The sequence below is a fragment of the Heliangelus exortis genome, chromosome 2 (assembly GCF_036169615.1).
Source record: "Heliangelus exortis chromosome 2, bHelExo1.hap1, whole genome shotgun sequence".
NCBI classification, from domain to species: domain Eukaryota; kingdom Metazoa; phylum Chordata; class Aves; order Apodiformes; family Trochilidae; genus Heliangelus; species Heliangelus exortis.
The window spans coordinates 85,225,189-85,243,863 of NC_092423.1; the positions used below are offsets into that span (position 1 = coordinate 85,225,189).

An 18,675-nucleotide genomic window follows, 5' to 3' on the forward strand; every position below is an offset into this window, starting at 1 on the left:
AGAACACGGCCATATCAACTTACAAGTGGTTTTGCTTGCTGATCACTTCAAAAAACATAAAAAGACCAAACTTTTCTCTATGAAAATTCCATTGTTTCTTTGCAACTAAATCATGTTCACCAGTTGCTGGTATGTCCTTAACATTAGTTCCTGCCTGCACAGTACTAATATCCAGCTTGCCTGTTTGTACTTTCTGGAACTTTTTTTTCTTTTAAATTTTGCCCTTGAGTTTCCTTTGGTGAGTTAGTATCACCCACTCTCATCCATTTGCTACTGCTATTTTTGTCATTTTTCTTCTACAACCTCTTCTACGGTCACTGTAATTTCTGAGATATTCTGCTGCAGCTCACCCATGAGAAATGTTCTACAATGTGACTCCATCTGCTTACTTTAATGGGGAAGAACAACACAGCATCAATTTACACCCCCTCTGCAACAGCCTGCAGCAGGCTTCTTGTTTCTGAGCACTCCTTGTCATCCCTTAATTCTCCTGAGTGCTTCTTCCTGCTTCTGCTGGAGCTTTGAGCAAATGGAGCAAACTCTCTCTCTCTCCCCCCTGTTCCTTTCTGGTCTATTTCTATCTGTCAAAGTTTATGAACTTTCTGTTTTCTTCATTTAGGTAAAAATTGAGTTTTCCAAAGAATAGTTTCTCATTTCCTATGACCTTTGTCACTTTGCTCTTAAGCTGTACAGCCAGTCTTCCCTTTGACCTTACTCAAGCTTTCTCAGCAGCCGGCACACACTGGCAATGTACAATGAACATTTACTGTTCTCCACATCACTTTTAAGGATAGGACACTTTTAGATACCCATTTTAGTTTCAAAAGCTCATAAATAAACAAAACAGCTTACTGGACTCAATAAACCCTGAGATCCATTGCATCCTTTGTTGAGAAACTCCCAGTGTGTTCAGGGCTCAGTACTGGGGCTAGTTCTCTTTCACACCTCTATCAATGATCTGGAAGAGGGGATAGAATGCACCTTCAGTAAGCTTGCAGATGACACCAAGCAGGGCAGCAGTGTTGATCTGCCTGAGGGCAGGAAGCCTCTACAAAGGGATCTGGGCAGGCTGGGCCAAGGGTGACTGCATGGTTCCACAAGGCCAAGGGCTGGGTCCTGCACTTGGGTCCCAACAACCCCAGGCACAGCTACAAGGCTTAGTGAAGAGTGGCTGAAAAGCTGTCCAGCAGAAAAGGACCTGGGGGTGTTGATCAATAGCCAGATGGATGTCAGCCAGCAGTGTGCCCAGGTAGCCTTGAAGGCCAGCAGCATCCTGGCTTGTATCAGAAAAAGTGTGGCCAGCAGGACTAGGGATGTGATTGTCTCCCTGTACATAGCACTGGTGAGGCTACACTTTGACTATTGTGTTCAGTTTTGGACCCCCCCCACACTAAGAGAAAGACATTCAGGTTCTGGAGCATGTCCAGAGAAGGGCAGCAAAGCTGGTGAAGGGTCTGGAGAACAAGTCTGATGAGAAGCAGCTGAGGGAACTGGGGAAAAGGGGGCTGAGGGGAGACCTCTACAACTATCTGAAAGGAGTTGGGAGTGAGGTGGGTGTTCTCCCAAGTAACAAGTGACAGAAAAAGAGGAAATGGCCTCAGGTTGTGACTGGAGAGGTTCAGATTGTACATTAGGAAAAACATCTTCACAGAAGGAGTTATCAAGCATTGGAACAGGCTGCCCAGGGAAATGCTTGTCACTACCCTTGGATTTATTCAGAAGATGTGGTGCTTAGGGACATGGCTTAGTAGTGGAGTTGGCAGTGTGCTAGGTTAATGATTGGACTTGATGATCTTAAAGGTCCTTTTCCAACCAAAATGATTCTATGATTCTATGATAAAATTACTGATCACAAGCATCGAGAAAAGGGTATTTTGCCTGCTTATGCTGGTGGAGAGAATAAATAATGGATGGACCTTATAATCTGACCTCAGATGACTAAAAACCCAGAAAGCTAAAACTGTGATGTTAAATCTTTGAAGCCTGAAGTTCTCTATCAGCCTTCATGCTGTCTTCTTACATTACAATAAAATTGCTTTTTAAATAACAGAATTGTAACCAAGGTTCTAATATGATGTACACTAAGCATTAAATGTACATTAGCATTAAATACACACATAATGAATTATTACATATTGCAAGTATATAACGTGCAATATGTTATACCAATAATAATTCTCCTAGCATACTTTTGTTGTTGTTAATGCCTGATAGAAGATCTCTTTCCTGTATATTTAATGATTCTTTCCACAACCTTTGTCTTTGCATCCCTCCAAGTTAGCTATGAGGCCTGCCTTAGAAGCAAAGAGAAAAACTAACTGGCTGAGCTGAATTCCAGATGCAAGCATCTGTTTTTACAGGTAACAGTCTATGTCACATACCAACAAAACTTTCAATCAAATAAAGATGGTATGGTCTGACATCCAAGTAACTGTTTAAAAAAGTTGGTGTTGTAAAAAAAGCAGCACATATACACAGTTGTGTAAGTGCAACATGTAACTATATTATTAATAGTAGTAATTAGCTAGATTAGTATCTGAGTGTCAATGTAGTTACATTATTCTTGAAGATTGCATGCAAATCTGTTTATGCATACACACACACAATAACCCACAGCCTCTAAGTGTTTACAGATAGCATCAGTCTGAAACAAATTGGACAGTCACAGAAATACAAATTACAAAAATACACCAAGAGACACTGCTGTTAGAACACACAGAATGTGCCATCTGGAATATGAAAGAAGCAAATGGCAGAGTACTGGAACTGCCTGATGTAAACCAAGGATGCCCTCAATAACCCATCCATGTGTTTGAAAATATACTATATAATATATATATAGATATACACACAGCACAGAGAACAAAACTTTGTTTTATATCAGACTATGTTTTTAAGTAATCTCACAGATTGGAGGTAGTAAACTCACACTCCTACAGCTTTTGTGACTTGCTTGACCCAAATTATGCGTGTACATTCATGAACATTTTTCCATAGTTTCAGGTAAATTTGGAAAAAGAGGAGAGATTAAGCATGAGCAAGTCAATTATTTTCTGAAATAATTATGTGTCTGTAAAGCAATATATAGACAGCTGTGTTTAGTAAGAACAAGTCTTTTTGATATAAAAGTAAAGGAAATAAAAGTAAAGACATTTTTTTTTTTTTTTTTGCATATAGGAGAATATTAACAACTACTGGTATGAGCAAGTCATGCAGTTGTTGCTACTAAACAATCAGTAAATAAATATTACTCAGGTTATAGCTACTGCTAGTTTGGTTTTGCAAACGTACTGCAACATTGCAGCATCTCTTCTAGAGCTGTACAATACATTCTACTTTTTTTTTTTCCAGTAACTCAACTGAAGCTTTCCTTTGTGTGATTTTAAACAAAAAAAAAAAAAAAAAAAGAGTATCTGTTACTCACATTTTTAGACTAGGAAATTATTAGGACAGAATAATTTTAAATTCTATTCCCATGTCATAACATACATTGTAAGTAGAGCTTATAAAATTGCAGTAAGGTGCTGTTAGGTGCATTCCTGTGATGAATGAGATTTCTGCAGTAGATATTCCTGCTAGTAGAGGACATACATTGCATGCAAAATTCAGTCAAAACATAAACGGTTAACAGTTGTCTTTGAAAAATTAATCTGAAAGACATTATTAATGTTGCAGTAAATAAACAAGATCACACATTTTGCTTTTTCTAAGCATTAGCTTGACATGCTGGAAGATTATTGTTTTCTGTGGGAATTGTATCACCATCTCATTTTCTCCATCATTATTGTCAGTATGTCACAGCAAACCAGCTAGATGCTTAAACAGCTGGGATTTGTTTGTTTGTATGGTAGCTCATTTTGGATCTCTTTAAATATCAGGACATGAAAGTTGAAAACCCAGTAAGAATTCAATTCAGCCATCAAGGCACTGTGGGTTTTCTTCATTTCAAATTTCTTTTCGACTTTATGGGAAAATTTAACTAAGGATATGATAAGGATATGCTCTTTAGAAGCACCTAATATTTTACCTAACTTTTATATAACCAATGAAAAATCTCATTAAATTTGAGGTGTACGTGTCCAATGAAGAAAATGAAGCCAACAATGATAACCCTTCTCAAACTGAAAACAAGCAATCCTCATCTTCCTGGCATTACAGAACAAACTTCCACTAACACAGGTCTCAAGGCATCACTCAAAATACCCATCTGGGTTCAAGACCATTTCACAAAGTGATCAGGCCCCACCGAAATCGAAAGCTGCAGTAACTTTTAAGCCACAGCCATACCCGTGTGCATGCACTCATGTGAAAGTATCGCACACACTAAATTGCACTGAGGCCGTGACAACATGCAACTTAGTAATGTGCAATATCTCCACCAGAGCAAGCAGAATGGGAGCTTCAGGGAAGAAGGGTATGGTGCATTCAGGAAGAGAACGACATGCTGCTCAGGGAAAGGAAAATGGTTCAGGCAAAGGTGTGCATGCTACTACTCTGGAGACCTGCGAGTTGGAGAATTATTGATTCATCCATTCAGGGGGGGAAAAAAAAAAAAGAGCACCGTCTCCCTGTTTCAGGGGTAAATGATATAATTTTCCTAATTCTGATATGAGGTAGGTGACATATGAGCTAACTTAATTTTACAGGATCTTTTCTGAACAAAGGAAGACTCACACTGATATGCAGAGATCATTATTTCCCCTCAGACCTCAAAATACTACATTATTAATATGATTACAATGAAAATTTTCACTAACAAGTACTGAGAAATAAAATTACCTAAATGCAGTAAACCAGTCCTAGATTCTCACATTTCTAAAGCAAATGATCTTCCTGACTGACAAGTGCTGCCAAAATAATTCCTGTAGCTCAATCTACTCTGGCATAACCCTTCTGCCAGACTCACCAGTTCCTTCCCTATTTCCCTTTCTCTGCTGGTTTCTGTAGCTGACTTTCAGTTGTTCAAGTGAAAGAAACTCATGTGTTTACTATACAGGCTACTAAACAACACCATTATTCAAGGGAGGCTCTTGTACACAATGAAGATGCTATAATACCTTCAGAATTCATCACATTTTTGTGCTGCTGCTGATTTATGTAATATGGAGAATGGGAAAAAAATTAAAAAAAAAAAAAAAAAAAGACACCAGGAAGGTCAAAAGACAAATGGAGCATTTATCAAGAAGAAAAATAATAATGAAGCGTGGGCGCACCAAGAAAGTAAAAACTGCAGTGAGAAAGATGCAAGTTTGTGTGAAAACTAAAGGAAAAAAAAAGATAAACCAACTAGGTTTATCTAGAAAGACCAAAACTATTGGAGACAGAAGATATTCTGCTACTGGGGCATTAGCACTATTAGGTATAATTACCATTTTCCTAAATTTTTATTTCCCATTTAATTTGCTGATAGTAGTTAAAAAAATTCCACCAAAAAATTTGGGATTGTGAATTTTGAATGAGTTGCTTTTTTTGAAGAAACACCGTTACATCTTATATCAGTCAGAAAACATGACACTGATAGTGATCTTCCTCACAGGTTTTAAAAATGTTTTTTACAGAATCATCACAAGATCTTCCAAGATCTTCCTCACAGATGTTCCCCAAGATGCAACCCATCAGGAAAAGCAATGGCAGTATATGGAAACAAAGTACACACAAGTGCATACTTAAAAAAGGTAAGAGAGTATCATCATTAAAGTAACTCAAAATAGGAAAAAACTAGTTTATGATCAGTTTAAAAAAATGCTTTTGCTCTATTGTCCAAACACTCTTAATTCCCTTCTAAAGGATTGTTAGAGCGTGGCAGGACTTCACTGTAGGAACTGGGAAATGCCATTAAAGGCAGACATCTAGGAAAACATGAATGCCTGGCTTAGAAAAAAAAAAATCTTATCTGCAACATGAGGAAGACCGAACAAGCACCAAGGAAGCCCTTGCCTTTTCCATTGCCTCACTGTCTAGGGAGGAGCCTAGGAAGACTGAATTATGCAACACTTGACCATCATCAGTTCTTTCACAGAAAGCAAAGAGACCCTGTGCAGGCTGGTTGGGCTTCCTCTTGCCCAAGCAACACGGCAAGTGAGAGGGAGCACCGGGAAAGGGGCCCTCAGCCCCTCGACCTCCTCCTCCCACACTTGGGCATCTTCCAGGCCATGGACACCCCATGTCCAAACCCACCAGATTTGGCCACACCCACAGCTGACATCCCAGTGGTCTCCGGCCCTATAAAAGCAGGAGACCCCACACCCTACCCACAGTTCACCCGCAAACTTCGAGGCCTCCGGCTGCCAATCATGGGTGTAAGAAAGAGAAGTCGGAGCAGGGAGGAGAGTGCCTGCCCACCTCGGCAGGGGAGGCCACAGGGCCGCTCCCCAGAGCTCCAGAGGCAGAAGACACCTCCCAAGAGGAGGAAGGGGAGACAGGAGAGGAGGAGGAGAAGGAGGAGCCCTCCTGCTGTGAGCGAAAGTGACCTGGTGTCTCTGTGCCGGGCCATGCAGCTCCCGTCTCTGTGCCCAGCAGGGAAGGCTGTGGAGCACAGGCTGCTGCCTGCCTGCCAGGAGCCAGAGCAGCGAGGGGCCGGGCCGCCCACCTTGCCGTGGGGCAGCACACAGACGGTTCCGGCAGCCGCCTCCCAGGGGCCTGGAGAAGGGTAAGCAGCAGAGGAGGAACATCTTTGGGCTTCCTGCGGGCTCCCCTGCAACCTCTCCGTCCAATAAACAGTTCCCTTGTTCATTACCAATGCTTTCATGGACCCTTCTTTCGAACCCCTCCCACCACCCCTCGCCAAGATGTGCCATCCCTTCTGCACCAAGCCCTGGGGGAGAGTGAAGAAGGCCTGGCCTCCATCCAGCTGTTGCAGCACAGGTGAAGGATGCAGCAGCAGAAGAGGAAGAACTATAAAACCCCTCATTCCATGAGGGCAATCAACCACACTTTTCTGTTTCAGGCCATGCAGCTCTTGCCTCTGGAGCCCAGGAGTGCCTGCTTGCCAGGCAGGAGCCAGAGCAGTGTTTACCAGCTTGGTTCTGGGCAGCACAAAGCTGCTCCTTGCACCCTCAGCATCTGGCAGCACCCCAACCACCGAGGCTCCCTCACATGATACGGCTCCAAGAGCATTGCAGGAGCACCTGACCTCTCTTATCAGCAGCCCAGCCTGTTGCAGCTTTATTACTGGACATTAAGAACAACTAAAGAATAAAAATGCTTTCATCTTCTCTTGTTTGGCACCCTGGCAACTGTGTCCGCACTCCCATGACCTCTCCCAGTCACTGTCCTTGAGTAGGAGGCTTTTTGGAAACTTTTCTTTTTCCATGGCCACATCTGTGCTTTGGTGGTGTCTTGCAATCAGCATTTTTTAGGCTATAGTACCAGGAATTCAATAACAGATTTTTTTTTATGGAGTAAAATTATCATAACAAAGGTATTGAGTTCCAGAATTTTTTACTTCCAAATTATCAGTCTTGCTTCAGTGCTAAATAAAATTATGGAGGCCAATCTGGGAGTAATTGAAAAAAATGTGAGAGAGAATGAAGTCATGGGTCACAGCCAACATGGGTTCACATGGGGAAAGTCCGACTTAACTGAAGACAAACTCTGTGAACTTCTTAGAGGCTCAACTGCAAAAATAAGCAAGGCAAGAGGTTCTGAAAATCTCAGAAAAAGCATTCCAAAGAATTAAATTAAGTCACCAGGTACAGGCTACTCTAAGCAAACGATTTGAATGACTGATTCAGGCTACCTTAGTGAACACACAGTCTGAGCTCTCTTATATGACCAGAGCTTCACATTCCATATGCTCTATGCACTGGCTTTGTCTCATCATATTTGCAGTAACTGATGCATTGCTGGCTTTTTCCTATGCATTTTCCTGTGCCTCCTCAAACACTATTTTCTTTCTTTCCAGCGTTCTAAACTGTGACAAGTATCTTGGGTTACCTTTGTCACAGACTAATAAACTATGAATTACATTTCCTTCTTGCAGAGTACCCATGCCCAGAGAAGCATTTTATTTTTTGACATACTTTCCCTCCACCTGCAGCTAAAAAGAATAATTTGTGCCACAAGTTTCAGTTCCTAAATCTGCTCGAGTTCTTCAGAAAAGATAGAATTAAGGCATTAACCATGTGGTCAATAAAAACTCAAAAGTTGTCACTCAAGAGAAGGGCAAGTCACTTATGACAGAAGTCCAGATTTGTTGCTTTCTACAGCTGGACTGACTCTTCATTTCAAATGCCTACAGAAGTTATAGTTGTTCAAGATCTTATGCATGATACAACCTTCCCATTGTTAAAATGTACCCAGAACAGCTGAATTCAGCAAAAGATAACAGAACTCACTTGTAAAGTACATCTAATAATGTCAAATATTTTGCAATGAGTTTGGAAAGCACTTTTAATGCACTGACAGTTTAACTTCTATCCATGTTTTGCATGTAAGCACATGACATGTAAAGCAGTGGTATAAGGGACAATGACTGCATAAAATTTGGAGTTAACTTTGCTCAGTCCATCAACATTTTTTAAAAAGTGAGCTATGACTTCAATACTTTAAAATCTATTTATAACATTACCAACATATTAGTGCTTTAAGCTGCTAACGTGAAAGCTGACAGAAAGCTTCATCCGTGATCAATGAACTACATTACTGTACCACCCTAAAAATTGCCTTATTGTGACATCTGAGTGAGCTATATTGAAAAACACAAAAAAAATCCTGCTTCAATTACTGCAGTAGTTTAGAGATGACACATAGGAGTGGTAACTAAGCATAAACACTGCGAATGCACTCTGGCAGTGCAGCACAGAAATGCTTTAAGCAGCATAAGGAGAGTACTCCCCTGTTGTTACCTTTGGTGTAAATGGTTCTTGCAGATCAGGAGATTATTTTCTCTCAAATGAAACTGGACTAGAAAATGCAGTCCAGGAGCATATCTAACATACTTCAGCTGCAAATGGGTACTTAGTCTCCAAGATGAGGCTAAAAATAGTTCAAATTAAATAACTCTGAAATTTGTATAGTACAGATGTCAGGTCCTCCATTTCAACTGTTTGACTGTATGAACCTGCTCCTACTTGAGCTGCAGTAGCTGTTAGTACCAATGTAGCTGCAAACACACTGCTTCCTGATGGACTAGGGATGTTATGGGTCAATCAGTTATATAAAATACTAGCACTAACTACAGCACAGACCTGTAATTCATTTTAGGCAAGTCCAATCAAATTGCTTTTCTAGCAATCAAGGGGGAAAAAAAATAAAATCATCACTCCTAGGTTCTTGATTTCCAACTTGCCTTGAAACATAAGCTGTTGTAGTTGTTAAGTATTTGTAGTTTAACATCAAGTTTAAAAACTAATTTTACAGAAAGGGCAAGAAATCAGCAACATACCTTATAGCTTCTTCCACAGACTGGCCAACTATATTTGAGGAGGGACCTGGCTGAGACAAAGGTGTCAGGCTTATCACCCACTTTACTGGCTTGTAGTACTCGTCACTGGAACTCAACAGGTAGAACAGTGTGGTCAGAAAAATCACCTGCAAAATAAATTGGAGTTCTAAATTAAAATGCAATACTTTCCAGAGCTGTGGTACTCAGCTGTGCTTCAGATATTGAACTTTCCACAGGCGTGGATTTAGAGAAACACACAGAGCTAGAAGAATAATTTTCTCCCTTACTCCACAAAAATCAGGAAGAGCTAAACATGATGCAACTCCTAGCTCTGTGAGGCCTCTTCCTGAAGTCATCACTAGATCATGCAGGTTTTTTTCCAGCATGTTTAGCAGATCAAAGAATTGCTGAATAGTAACACCTATTCTTAAAACAAACAAAACCAAAAATGAAACCAAAACCTACCAGATAAATTTGAGTGTCTCAAGAGTCATTACGCAGCTGAATATCAGATATGAATTAAACAAAATCTTACAAGCAGAATATTTATAATATTTATTCGGCTGGCAATCCTAACTAAGTATTCCTTCTCTGAGTTTGAAGATGAGCCTCAGCAGAAGTGATGACACTTTAGTTGTTTTCAGTTTATAGACCAAAAAGATAGAATCAGATTGTGTTAGCTTCCTGTATGTTACAGTCCACTGTTTTCCTTGTTTTCCTGTTAGTGTGCTCAGCAACTTCTTTGGCCCCACATACACCACAGAAATGTGTCCAGCTTGAAACAGAATACCTTGGATAAGGAAAATCCACTTTATATGCTCCAAGGGTGAACTATTGCTTACATTTCCTTCATCTACAAGCTTTAGATCTTTTCTTTCTTCCCAAGATTAAAAAGAAATATTTCACCTTCCTTACTTCCTGCCTACTTGTATGCTAGAATAAATCACATCTTAATCTTCTGATAAGTCAAACAGCCTGACCTCTGTCTCTTACTTTAAGGCATTTTACCCAGTCTGTAGACACCTCACCCCCTTATCCTGAACATGATTTAAAAAAAAAAAAATGTAGACCGTAAAAAATGCAGTATTCCAATCCATTTGTCTCTGTTCCTAATTTCTTTATATTTAATTAAATGTTAGTACCCTTTCCCCACACTTCACCAGCCTTTCACCTGGAAGTCACACTCTTCTGTTCAGCTACTATGACCCCTTTCCATAGGTCTACGCTGTATTCCATGTTCTTGGGTGTGAAGCTTTTGCCTTAGGTGATAAACCAATCTATCAACTAAAACAAGTCATTACATCAGCATGTTTAAGCAGCATACTGTTATTAATTTTGACATCTTATAAAAAACAACTGAACTAGGCCTTGCTTTAACAGGAAATAATCCAATACCAGTATCAATATCAGTTATGTTTTTGTTACAGTTTGAAATAAGTCTTAAAATCTGAATCAGATTTTTGTATCCTCTGGAATGCTGCAAGTATGGTTATTTTTCTACTTCTACTTTGTAGAAAAATACTACTTCCCTTCTACTTCACTTAAGCTACTGTAATGTTTCCTGATTTCTCTACAGAAGTCCCTATTCCAAAGTAGGCATTCAGGAGGTGGTTTTGTCTCCCTTTCACTGGGATCCAGCTACAGATCCTTCTTGCATGCAGTTTTCAACACAGAAAGCAGCATATTGCTCCAGGTACAGTATCTGCTACAGTGTCTGACACCCACAAAAAGCAAAGTGAAAAACAGCTCCACTGGATTTTATTAGGATATCCTCAGTTAACTTCTGAAGATGTTGCCTTCTAAAATGAATTCGGTACCCAGGGAATGATCACATTAACTGCAGCAAGCAGGCAAAGCTTGATTCCCTGTGGTAGGAGAAACACAGAGGGCTGACATCAGGCAGGCTATGAGTAAAATCTTGGGATTACTTCAGGTGGTAACACACACAGCACCAGTAATGACTGGAAAAGCTGTTTTTTTCCCCAGTGTTCACAGAAGAATCTTGCTTTCTTAAGGAGTAGCAGCATACCAACATACAAATACCCACCTGAACTGTACAAGCTAAAATGACAGCTGGGGATGAACAGCAATGGAACAAAATGGTGTTAAACTGAACTACAGGCTAGGGAAAAAATAAAACCTAACTAAATTTCTATTAAGAGAACATGCAATTTCTATTAAGGGAGAACCACAGCACCTTAAAAACAACTGAATATTAGATTATTGACATTCTGGGAAATATAACATATTTGCTTTAGCTCTATGGGTCCAGATATGCAGAAAGAAGCAGTAGTCACAGAATATAATAATTTATCATCAGGTGGCTTATTGACTTTTCAAACAAGTAGAATAGCCTCAATAGCACAATCAGCAGAAAAGTAGAGTCTGAAAGTCTTCAGACCTCTCTTACAGGCGGAGATTTCAAACATTACCCAGATAGCTTCCTAAGCAGCAATTCAAGATCCTGCTGATAACTATGAAGAGGAACTCTCCAAAATATTAAGAATTGTACATTATTAAACCATTTATGGATTGCTGTTTCTTGCTGTAGAATTTGTTCTACAGCCCAAAATGTTAAATACTCTACTTTTACGGGGGATAGACCAAGTGTTTTCTAAGACATTATTTTCAACATGTCATCAATGCTGAAGCTGTGGACTAAGGAAAAAAAAATTAAGTATTGCCATGTAATCTTTTCTTCGCTACCTGAAGGATAGCTAGAGAACAACACAATTAGGTGGTAGTAATTTTCTCCAAATCAAGACCATTTAATTCAATTAATTAATTCAGGCCATTTAATTAAGTCTTAATGTGAACCGTTCTTCCTTAAATATAAAAAACCCACTTTGCAGCTGCTTTGGAATGCTGTTAAACATTACTTCAATTTTGCAACTTCGTCTACAAATACCTCTCTCCTGAGCAAGAATCAACAAAGGTAATAAAGTCAAACTGGTGAAATCCTTTGCATTCTAACAAATGTTTTTTATCCTGAACTAAGAACCAGGACATGAATTTCAGTTAGGCTTCCAGGATCAGTTTTTCTTTTGCTAAAATAGGAAGAAGTCCCAGCCTACTGTCTGTGATCAGTATGATCACAAGCTTTGAGCTCTGTTCCACCTATTCCAGATTATCTTAGGAGATTTTTATTTTAATTAACTATTGTCACAGCAAATGAGAAGACAGAAGTTAAGAAGCTAGGTCTACCATTACAAATTAGTCCACACAGCTGTGGCATTGAGAAACAAAAGAAATTATAAACATCTAGTTTGCATAATACACAAAAAAGCAATATATCTTTTAAAGAAAGCACCTTTAATAAAAAGGCATCAAAGAATACTTCTTGTTGTGGGCAATAACATTAATAAGAAAATTAACTCTGCTCAGGAAGCATTCAGCAACTAAAAGAGCTCACAGAAGTTAAATTAAAACACAACAAACAAGCAAACAAACAAACAACAACAAACAAAAAACCAAACACAAAACCCAAAAAAACAACCCACCAACATTTAAAAAAGGGGACATAAAGTAATCCTTGTGCAATAAATATTTTTGCTGACATTTCCCTGTAACAATTTTCGCCTGTTCAGAGACCACTGGTTTGTTTCAGGATATGCTCATAAGGCCATGCCATTAGATTTCAATAGGTATGTAGTTACAGCTCAGCAGGGTCAAGACCACAAAAAGTTCTCCAGGAACAGACCAAGAGGAAGACTGTCAGGTCCTCAGTGTGGAAGTTATCCACACATCTTGCCCTTTGCCTAGAATGCCCCTCAAGCAAAAGGTTTGAAAGTTAGAAAATCTTAGAGAGTTTTGGTATTAGGTGAGTTTGGAAGATGTTTTCCATGCTTGAAGTTTGATTTTTCATCATTACAACACGTACAATTAGGTTCCTCCAGCAAGAGACCATGTAAACCAATGACATACTACTTACCACTGAAAGCACAAAATTGAGAAGAGCTGTCCCACTATGGAAAAGGATTGTCACTAATGTTGTCACTGTAGTAAACAGGAGGCTCACATTGCGACTCATCACTATCCAGAGAGACTCCAGGATCTGGAAAAGGAGTGGGAAGCAAGGGCAAAGTCAGGATCGTATCAGCTACAACAAAGAACTGCTTACAGAGGGATTCAACTCCATCAAGCCATACTAAGAAGACATTTTTCAAAAAACATCATCTTCCCTCACTTCTAAATTACAGCAGATAATATCAAGTGAAAGCATCTACTTTGCTAGAGACAAGTTTCTTGGTAAATGGCTATAAGGTTATAGAATTTTTCTCTTAATGCTCCAAATTATTTCATTATGTAAAACTGCAAGAAATCTGGATGCAATGACACTTATTCTTGTGATTAGCATCACCATCAGATCTTGTCTGGGGAAAAAAAACCGTCATCTTTTCAAATGCACAAATGCTAAAACATGAAGAACAAGGAATAACATCATGAGGTAGAAATAAATCTAAAGACTGCTTCAAATCAAATAATAGAATTACTACTTTGTAACAAATTTGTTTTAAGACTGTTTTCTTTTAATGAGATAAATAATTTTTATAATGTCTGCAGACAACTACTCAAGTTGTGATTCTGAGTAGGGATGCATCAGTTAGTGAAATAATTATGGACAATAAATCAGATAATGCTAAACAATGTATTAATTTTGTACTGGCTTAGGGAACTGATTGTTTATTAGCTACATGAGTAGTTTTGAGACACGCCTTTAAATTCAGAATACCCACTACAACCAAATTAGTTTATGTATGGATGAAGACATCAATCTGAACAGGGCAGCAACTTCAAGAGATGGTAAGGACATAAAAACATGGCACTGCACCCAGAGTCATCCTAAGCACAATGCACAGTAGTTTCATAACAAATATTTCATTCAGAAAGAATACAGTAAGAATGTATTAGCCAAAGTGATTCAATATACAAAAGAAGCAAGGTTACAGACAAAAACCCATACTTTCTTTCAGACTAACCAATATAACTAGCAAAACTATAAAAGCTCTGACTCTAAAGCCCTTCTCCAGTTTCGAGGTTGCAAATGAAGACTTCAAAACTAGTAAGTTACTCCTGGTTTCAGATCTTAATCAATTAGACAATTAAAAAAAATAAAAACCCAAAACAAAAAAACCACCTCACTAGTTGGCATTTGTAGAGCAGACGTGATCAGCTGTCCTCTGGAACCTACTAAAATATATAGAATATAATTTATTAAGCATAAACTTGGGAGGGAGTAAGTGCTGGGGGAAGTGACAGGGATTTAAAACTCATAGCAAAACCAGAAAGGTCTACTTAGTCCATCCTTCTTACTATTTAATGGGAATTATGAATTTTAAGGCTCATCTTTTGAACAGTTTTTACTAGTCTCTCAAGAACTCAAGTGTGGTTGGAAGTGGACATTCTGGTGAAAAATGTTCTCCCCCTGGCACCTGTTCCTTTCCTTCTCCCATAGAATAAGAATTCATTCTGAGGTTGCAGCAGTGGTGTGAACTCCTGCAGGCACCAGGTGACTTCATTAAATGTACATTAGACTATGAAGACTGTAAACACAGAAGACAAATTTTTTAGAGGGAATCATCTGTAGCTAAAGCAAAGGCTTTTCAGACAGCTTTCAGTAGTAGTGTTGCCATTGTTAATAACAGGCCATAAATTATATGCAAACTTCAAGGCCCTGATCCCAGATGTTTAATTAAGCCTGTTATTAGAAACTGGAGTGTAAACAGTAGCTTGGTTCCCTGGGTCTCCTGTTATGATCTGGAGTTTAATCAAAGAACAACGGCAAAGGCCTTGAAAACAGGGACATGGGTAGAAAACAAAGCCCCCTGAAACATGAGGAGTTCATTGAGGAAGATGGCATTGAAGAGACACAAAAGCTAAGAAAAAAAAACGCTTTTGCGTTAAGAAAATCATTAGCAATAAAAGAAGAAGCAGGGAGAGGAACCCAGACATGCAAACAGGGTAAGGCACTTGTCATGACTCAGGAAAGTAATGGCTCTCTGAGCATCACACAGCACACAGTCCAGAGCAGTGCTCAAGGGGTGAGAGTTGCCCAGAAACAAAAAGTAGTCTGTAAAAGGAGAAGCTCCTTAATTCGAGGGCTGAAGATGTCCATTTCAGGCAGGAAGGACAGTGGCAAGTAGTGCCAACTTCGAAGCACCACTGTAATGGCAGTCACACAGGGTATGGCACTTAAGAGCTGACCACTTTGAATACATAACAGTAACAATTAGTAGACAAGAAAACAACTCATTAACATGTAGCGTATTGTTAATGAAAGCTGGCCTAGTAAAATTTTGTTTTAAAGATTAAAACAGGCCTGATTTATCAGTCTTCTAATGACAGCTCATCATAGCTATCATTAATTGCCTCCCACACACAGTGTCACTCACAGGACATCAGTTGCTCTGATACTGGTGAGTGGTTCACAAGAAAAGGGCTTGTTCCATCTGCTACAAGACACTATAGATGTGGTAGGGGCTGGGAAAGTTTCCTTCAAAAAAGAATGTTCCTCCAGCATAGGTTGTATTTAACACTTTAAACAAGTGTTAAGCTTTAGCCTAAGGAGCTCATGATCAGGAGTATATAAGTGTAGTTAGTTTGAATGCAGTTATCAGGTGATTCAACCCATATTTTGGAGCCTGGAGAATAGGTCTTAAAAGGAGAGGCTGAAGGAGCTGGGGCTGTTCAGCCCAGAGGATGAGGTTGAGGGAAGACCTTACTGTTCTCTACAACTACTTGAAAGGAGGCTGTAGTGAGGCAGGTGCTGGCCTCTTCTCCCCAGTGACTAGTGATAGGACAAGAGACAGTGGGTTCAAGCTGCACCATGGGAGGTTCAGATCTGATATTAGGAAGAATTTCTTCAGTGAAAGAGTGGTGAAGCATTAGGACAGGTTGCCCAGGGGGGTGGTAGAGTCGCCATCCCTGAAGGTATTAAAAAAATAAAACAGTAGATGTGGCACTTCAGGAGAAGATTTAGTGGTTAAGGTGGTGTAAGACTGATGGTTGGACTCTATGATCTTGAAGGTCCGTTCCAACCATGATGATTCTATGATTCTATATTGGGAACGGTTCTCCTAGAAGCACACTTTTTTTTAAAGTGAAGTCATTGTGTTGAACCTAGTTATCTTTAGTATTTGCTTTAGAGTAGGTGCAGGTAGTGTCTTTCACTCATCTTCAGTATATACTATGAAATCAAGTACATCTTTTAGGACTCATCTTCAGTTAAAAGAGTAAGTTCCTCTTTATGTGCACATCCCATGAAGATTTCAAGACACATGCTGCTCATCACTAGGATGAGAGGACAGACACAGACATAAATCATTACTAAATACTGTACCAGAAAGTTCTCCCATACTTCACTAAGTCAGAAAAACAAATTACACGTACCTACCCCTAAGGGTTCATAATGCCATTTGATTCCCAGAGCATACCACAGCTGAGTTACTGAACTCAGTTACTATGCATAAAAAATCCCTAACCCTTTGTCAGCTCAGACCAGTTCTCCAAAGCACAACTAGACTATTTTTGCAATTATTTAGTATCACTGTTATTAAATAACTGAAAAAGCCACCTCTGTTTCCACAACACTGCTTTCTAAGTAGCCTTAACAGATCAGTTTTTAAGAGTTATGAAGCTGTACAGATTTCAAGGGTCACTTCTGCAGCACGTCATGATGTGTTACCATCAGCATCAGTAGCTGTGCCTTTCCAATCTATAGCAGGCAAGAAATCAAAATTGCACTTCAATGTTCTTAACCGTCTAAGCTATCTTATTTGTCACTTAAAACTGCCTAATATCTGAAAGCAAGGTTTAAAAGGCACCTGACCAAAACAAGTTATTTGCTGAGAGCTTCAAGTCAGCAAACTTCTGGAACCCAGATAAATTCAGGTACCTAATTTGATTCTAGAATTCAGTAACAGAATCACAAAGAGAATAAAACTGGACATAAAGAGGTGTTAGGGAAAAAAACTGTCCCCCTATATACTTTAATTATTTTTTCTGTTCAAAAGATATGTTATCCTGGCGACTCAAAAATTACAGCAATGGAACAAGTCAATAAACCTTTAAGTGAAAAGACAAGCAATGGACTTTGTGAAGAATAATACAGATCCAAGCCTTCTGGCTCCACTGAAAAGCTCATTTCAAAATACATGTTTACTCAAAATTCTGGGGGAACCCCTTCCAGGCTCAAGATTTTATTTTTGAAAGAACATCCTTACTGGACCTTTACATGAAATGGGAGACAAAAGAGCAGCAGAAAAGAGCAGCATCATGTCACTGACTTTCTGGTTGTAAAAAAAAAAAATCTTTTCTAAAAATATGCACCAGGATTAATTTCACATACCCTGAAAAAAACAACACCCATTATGACTAAGAGAACATTAAATCTCTAAACATTTACCTTACTAGAAAAAAATTGCACAGTAGTTAAATTATTACCAAAGAATGGACTGTATTACCTCTAAACTTAGGAGTATACCTGAAGAACTTCTCAGGGTCAGAGAAAACACAAGGATATATTGTTACTCAGTGAAATATTTGAGAAACTGAAACTAGGTGTCAGCCTGACTTGATTTGGAACACAGAGATCAGTCACACTGAAGGCCTAGATAGAGAAATCTAACTGAGCTGAAGCTTGCTGTGTACATCTTAATGGACGGTCTTTTGTCTTCCTGCCTGGGAAATCTCTGAATGAGAGACCAGATGCTGTTGGAATGATGAATATTCTTCTGCAAGAAGCAAAAAGATCAATTTAAGGAGACATTAGCAATGTCTCGTTTACCATCAAGGGATTTCTGAGTGATCATTCACAAATTTAGCCAGCAGCAATTTACTTTTTCAAGGTTTCAAGTCTTTATGAAATGGAGGAAAAGTGTATGAATGGAAAAGCAGGAGAGTGGGAGAGGAATGAGGCTTTATTTTTCAGAAATTAAATCTTAATAATCTAGCTATGTATTGCATATTTCATTTACCTGAAAAACTACCTTAGAATTGAGCATGAGGTGCAAAATTCAAGGCGTAAGTGAGCATCCACTCTAATTCTTTCCCCAAACCAAGAACCTTACTTCAGACACATATAACTGGATAAACTAGTTTACAATACTACTACTTCTAAAGAATACTGGAAAATTCAGAAGCTGAAAGGCAGCCATGCTGCTAACACCAAAGCATTTAAAAAATGCAAACCACTGATTTGGAAAATCTTATCTTCGTATTAAATGTTCAGGCAATTTAGATGTTTATATAGTGAAATATTTTTAAATAAAGGTCTGTGTACATCAAATGAG

General features: G+C 39.0%; 1 protein-coding gene across 5 annotated transcripts in view; it reads right to left on the minus strand.

The window, feature by feature from the left end:
* Window positions 1-18,675, minus strand: part of TMEM245 (transmembrane protein 245) — an 83,938-nt gene that overhangs the window by 19,328 nt on the left and 45,935 nt on the right. For all 5 annotated transcript variants that reach the window (XM_071736816.1, XM_071736812.1, XM_071736813.1 and 2 more), the window contains 2 exons: window positions 13,317-13,439; window positions 9,386-9,531 (listed from right to left, as the gene is read on the minus strand). In XM_071736816.1, the coding sequence (XP_071592917.1) occupies window positions 9,386-9,531; window positions 13,317-13,439 (269 nt within the window). The remainder of the gene's footprint in view (window positions 1-9,385; window positions 9,532-13,316; window positions 13,440-18,675) is intronic.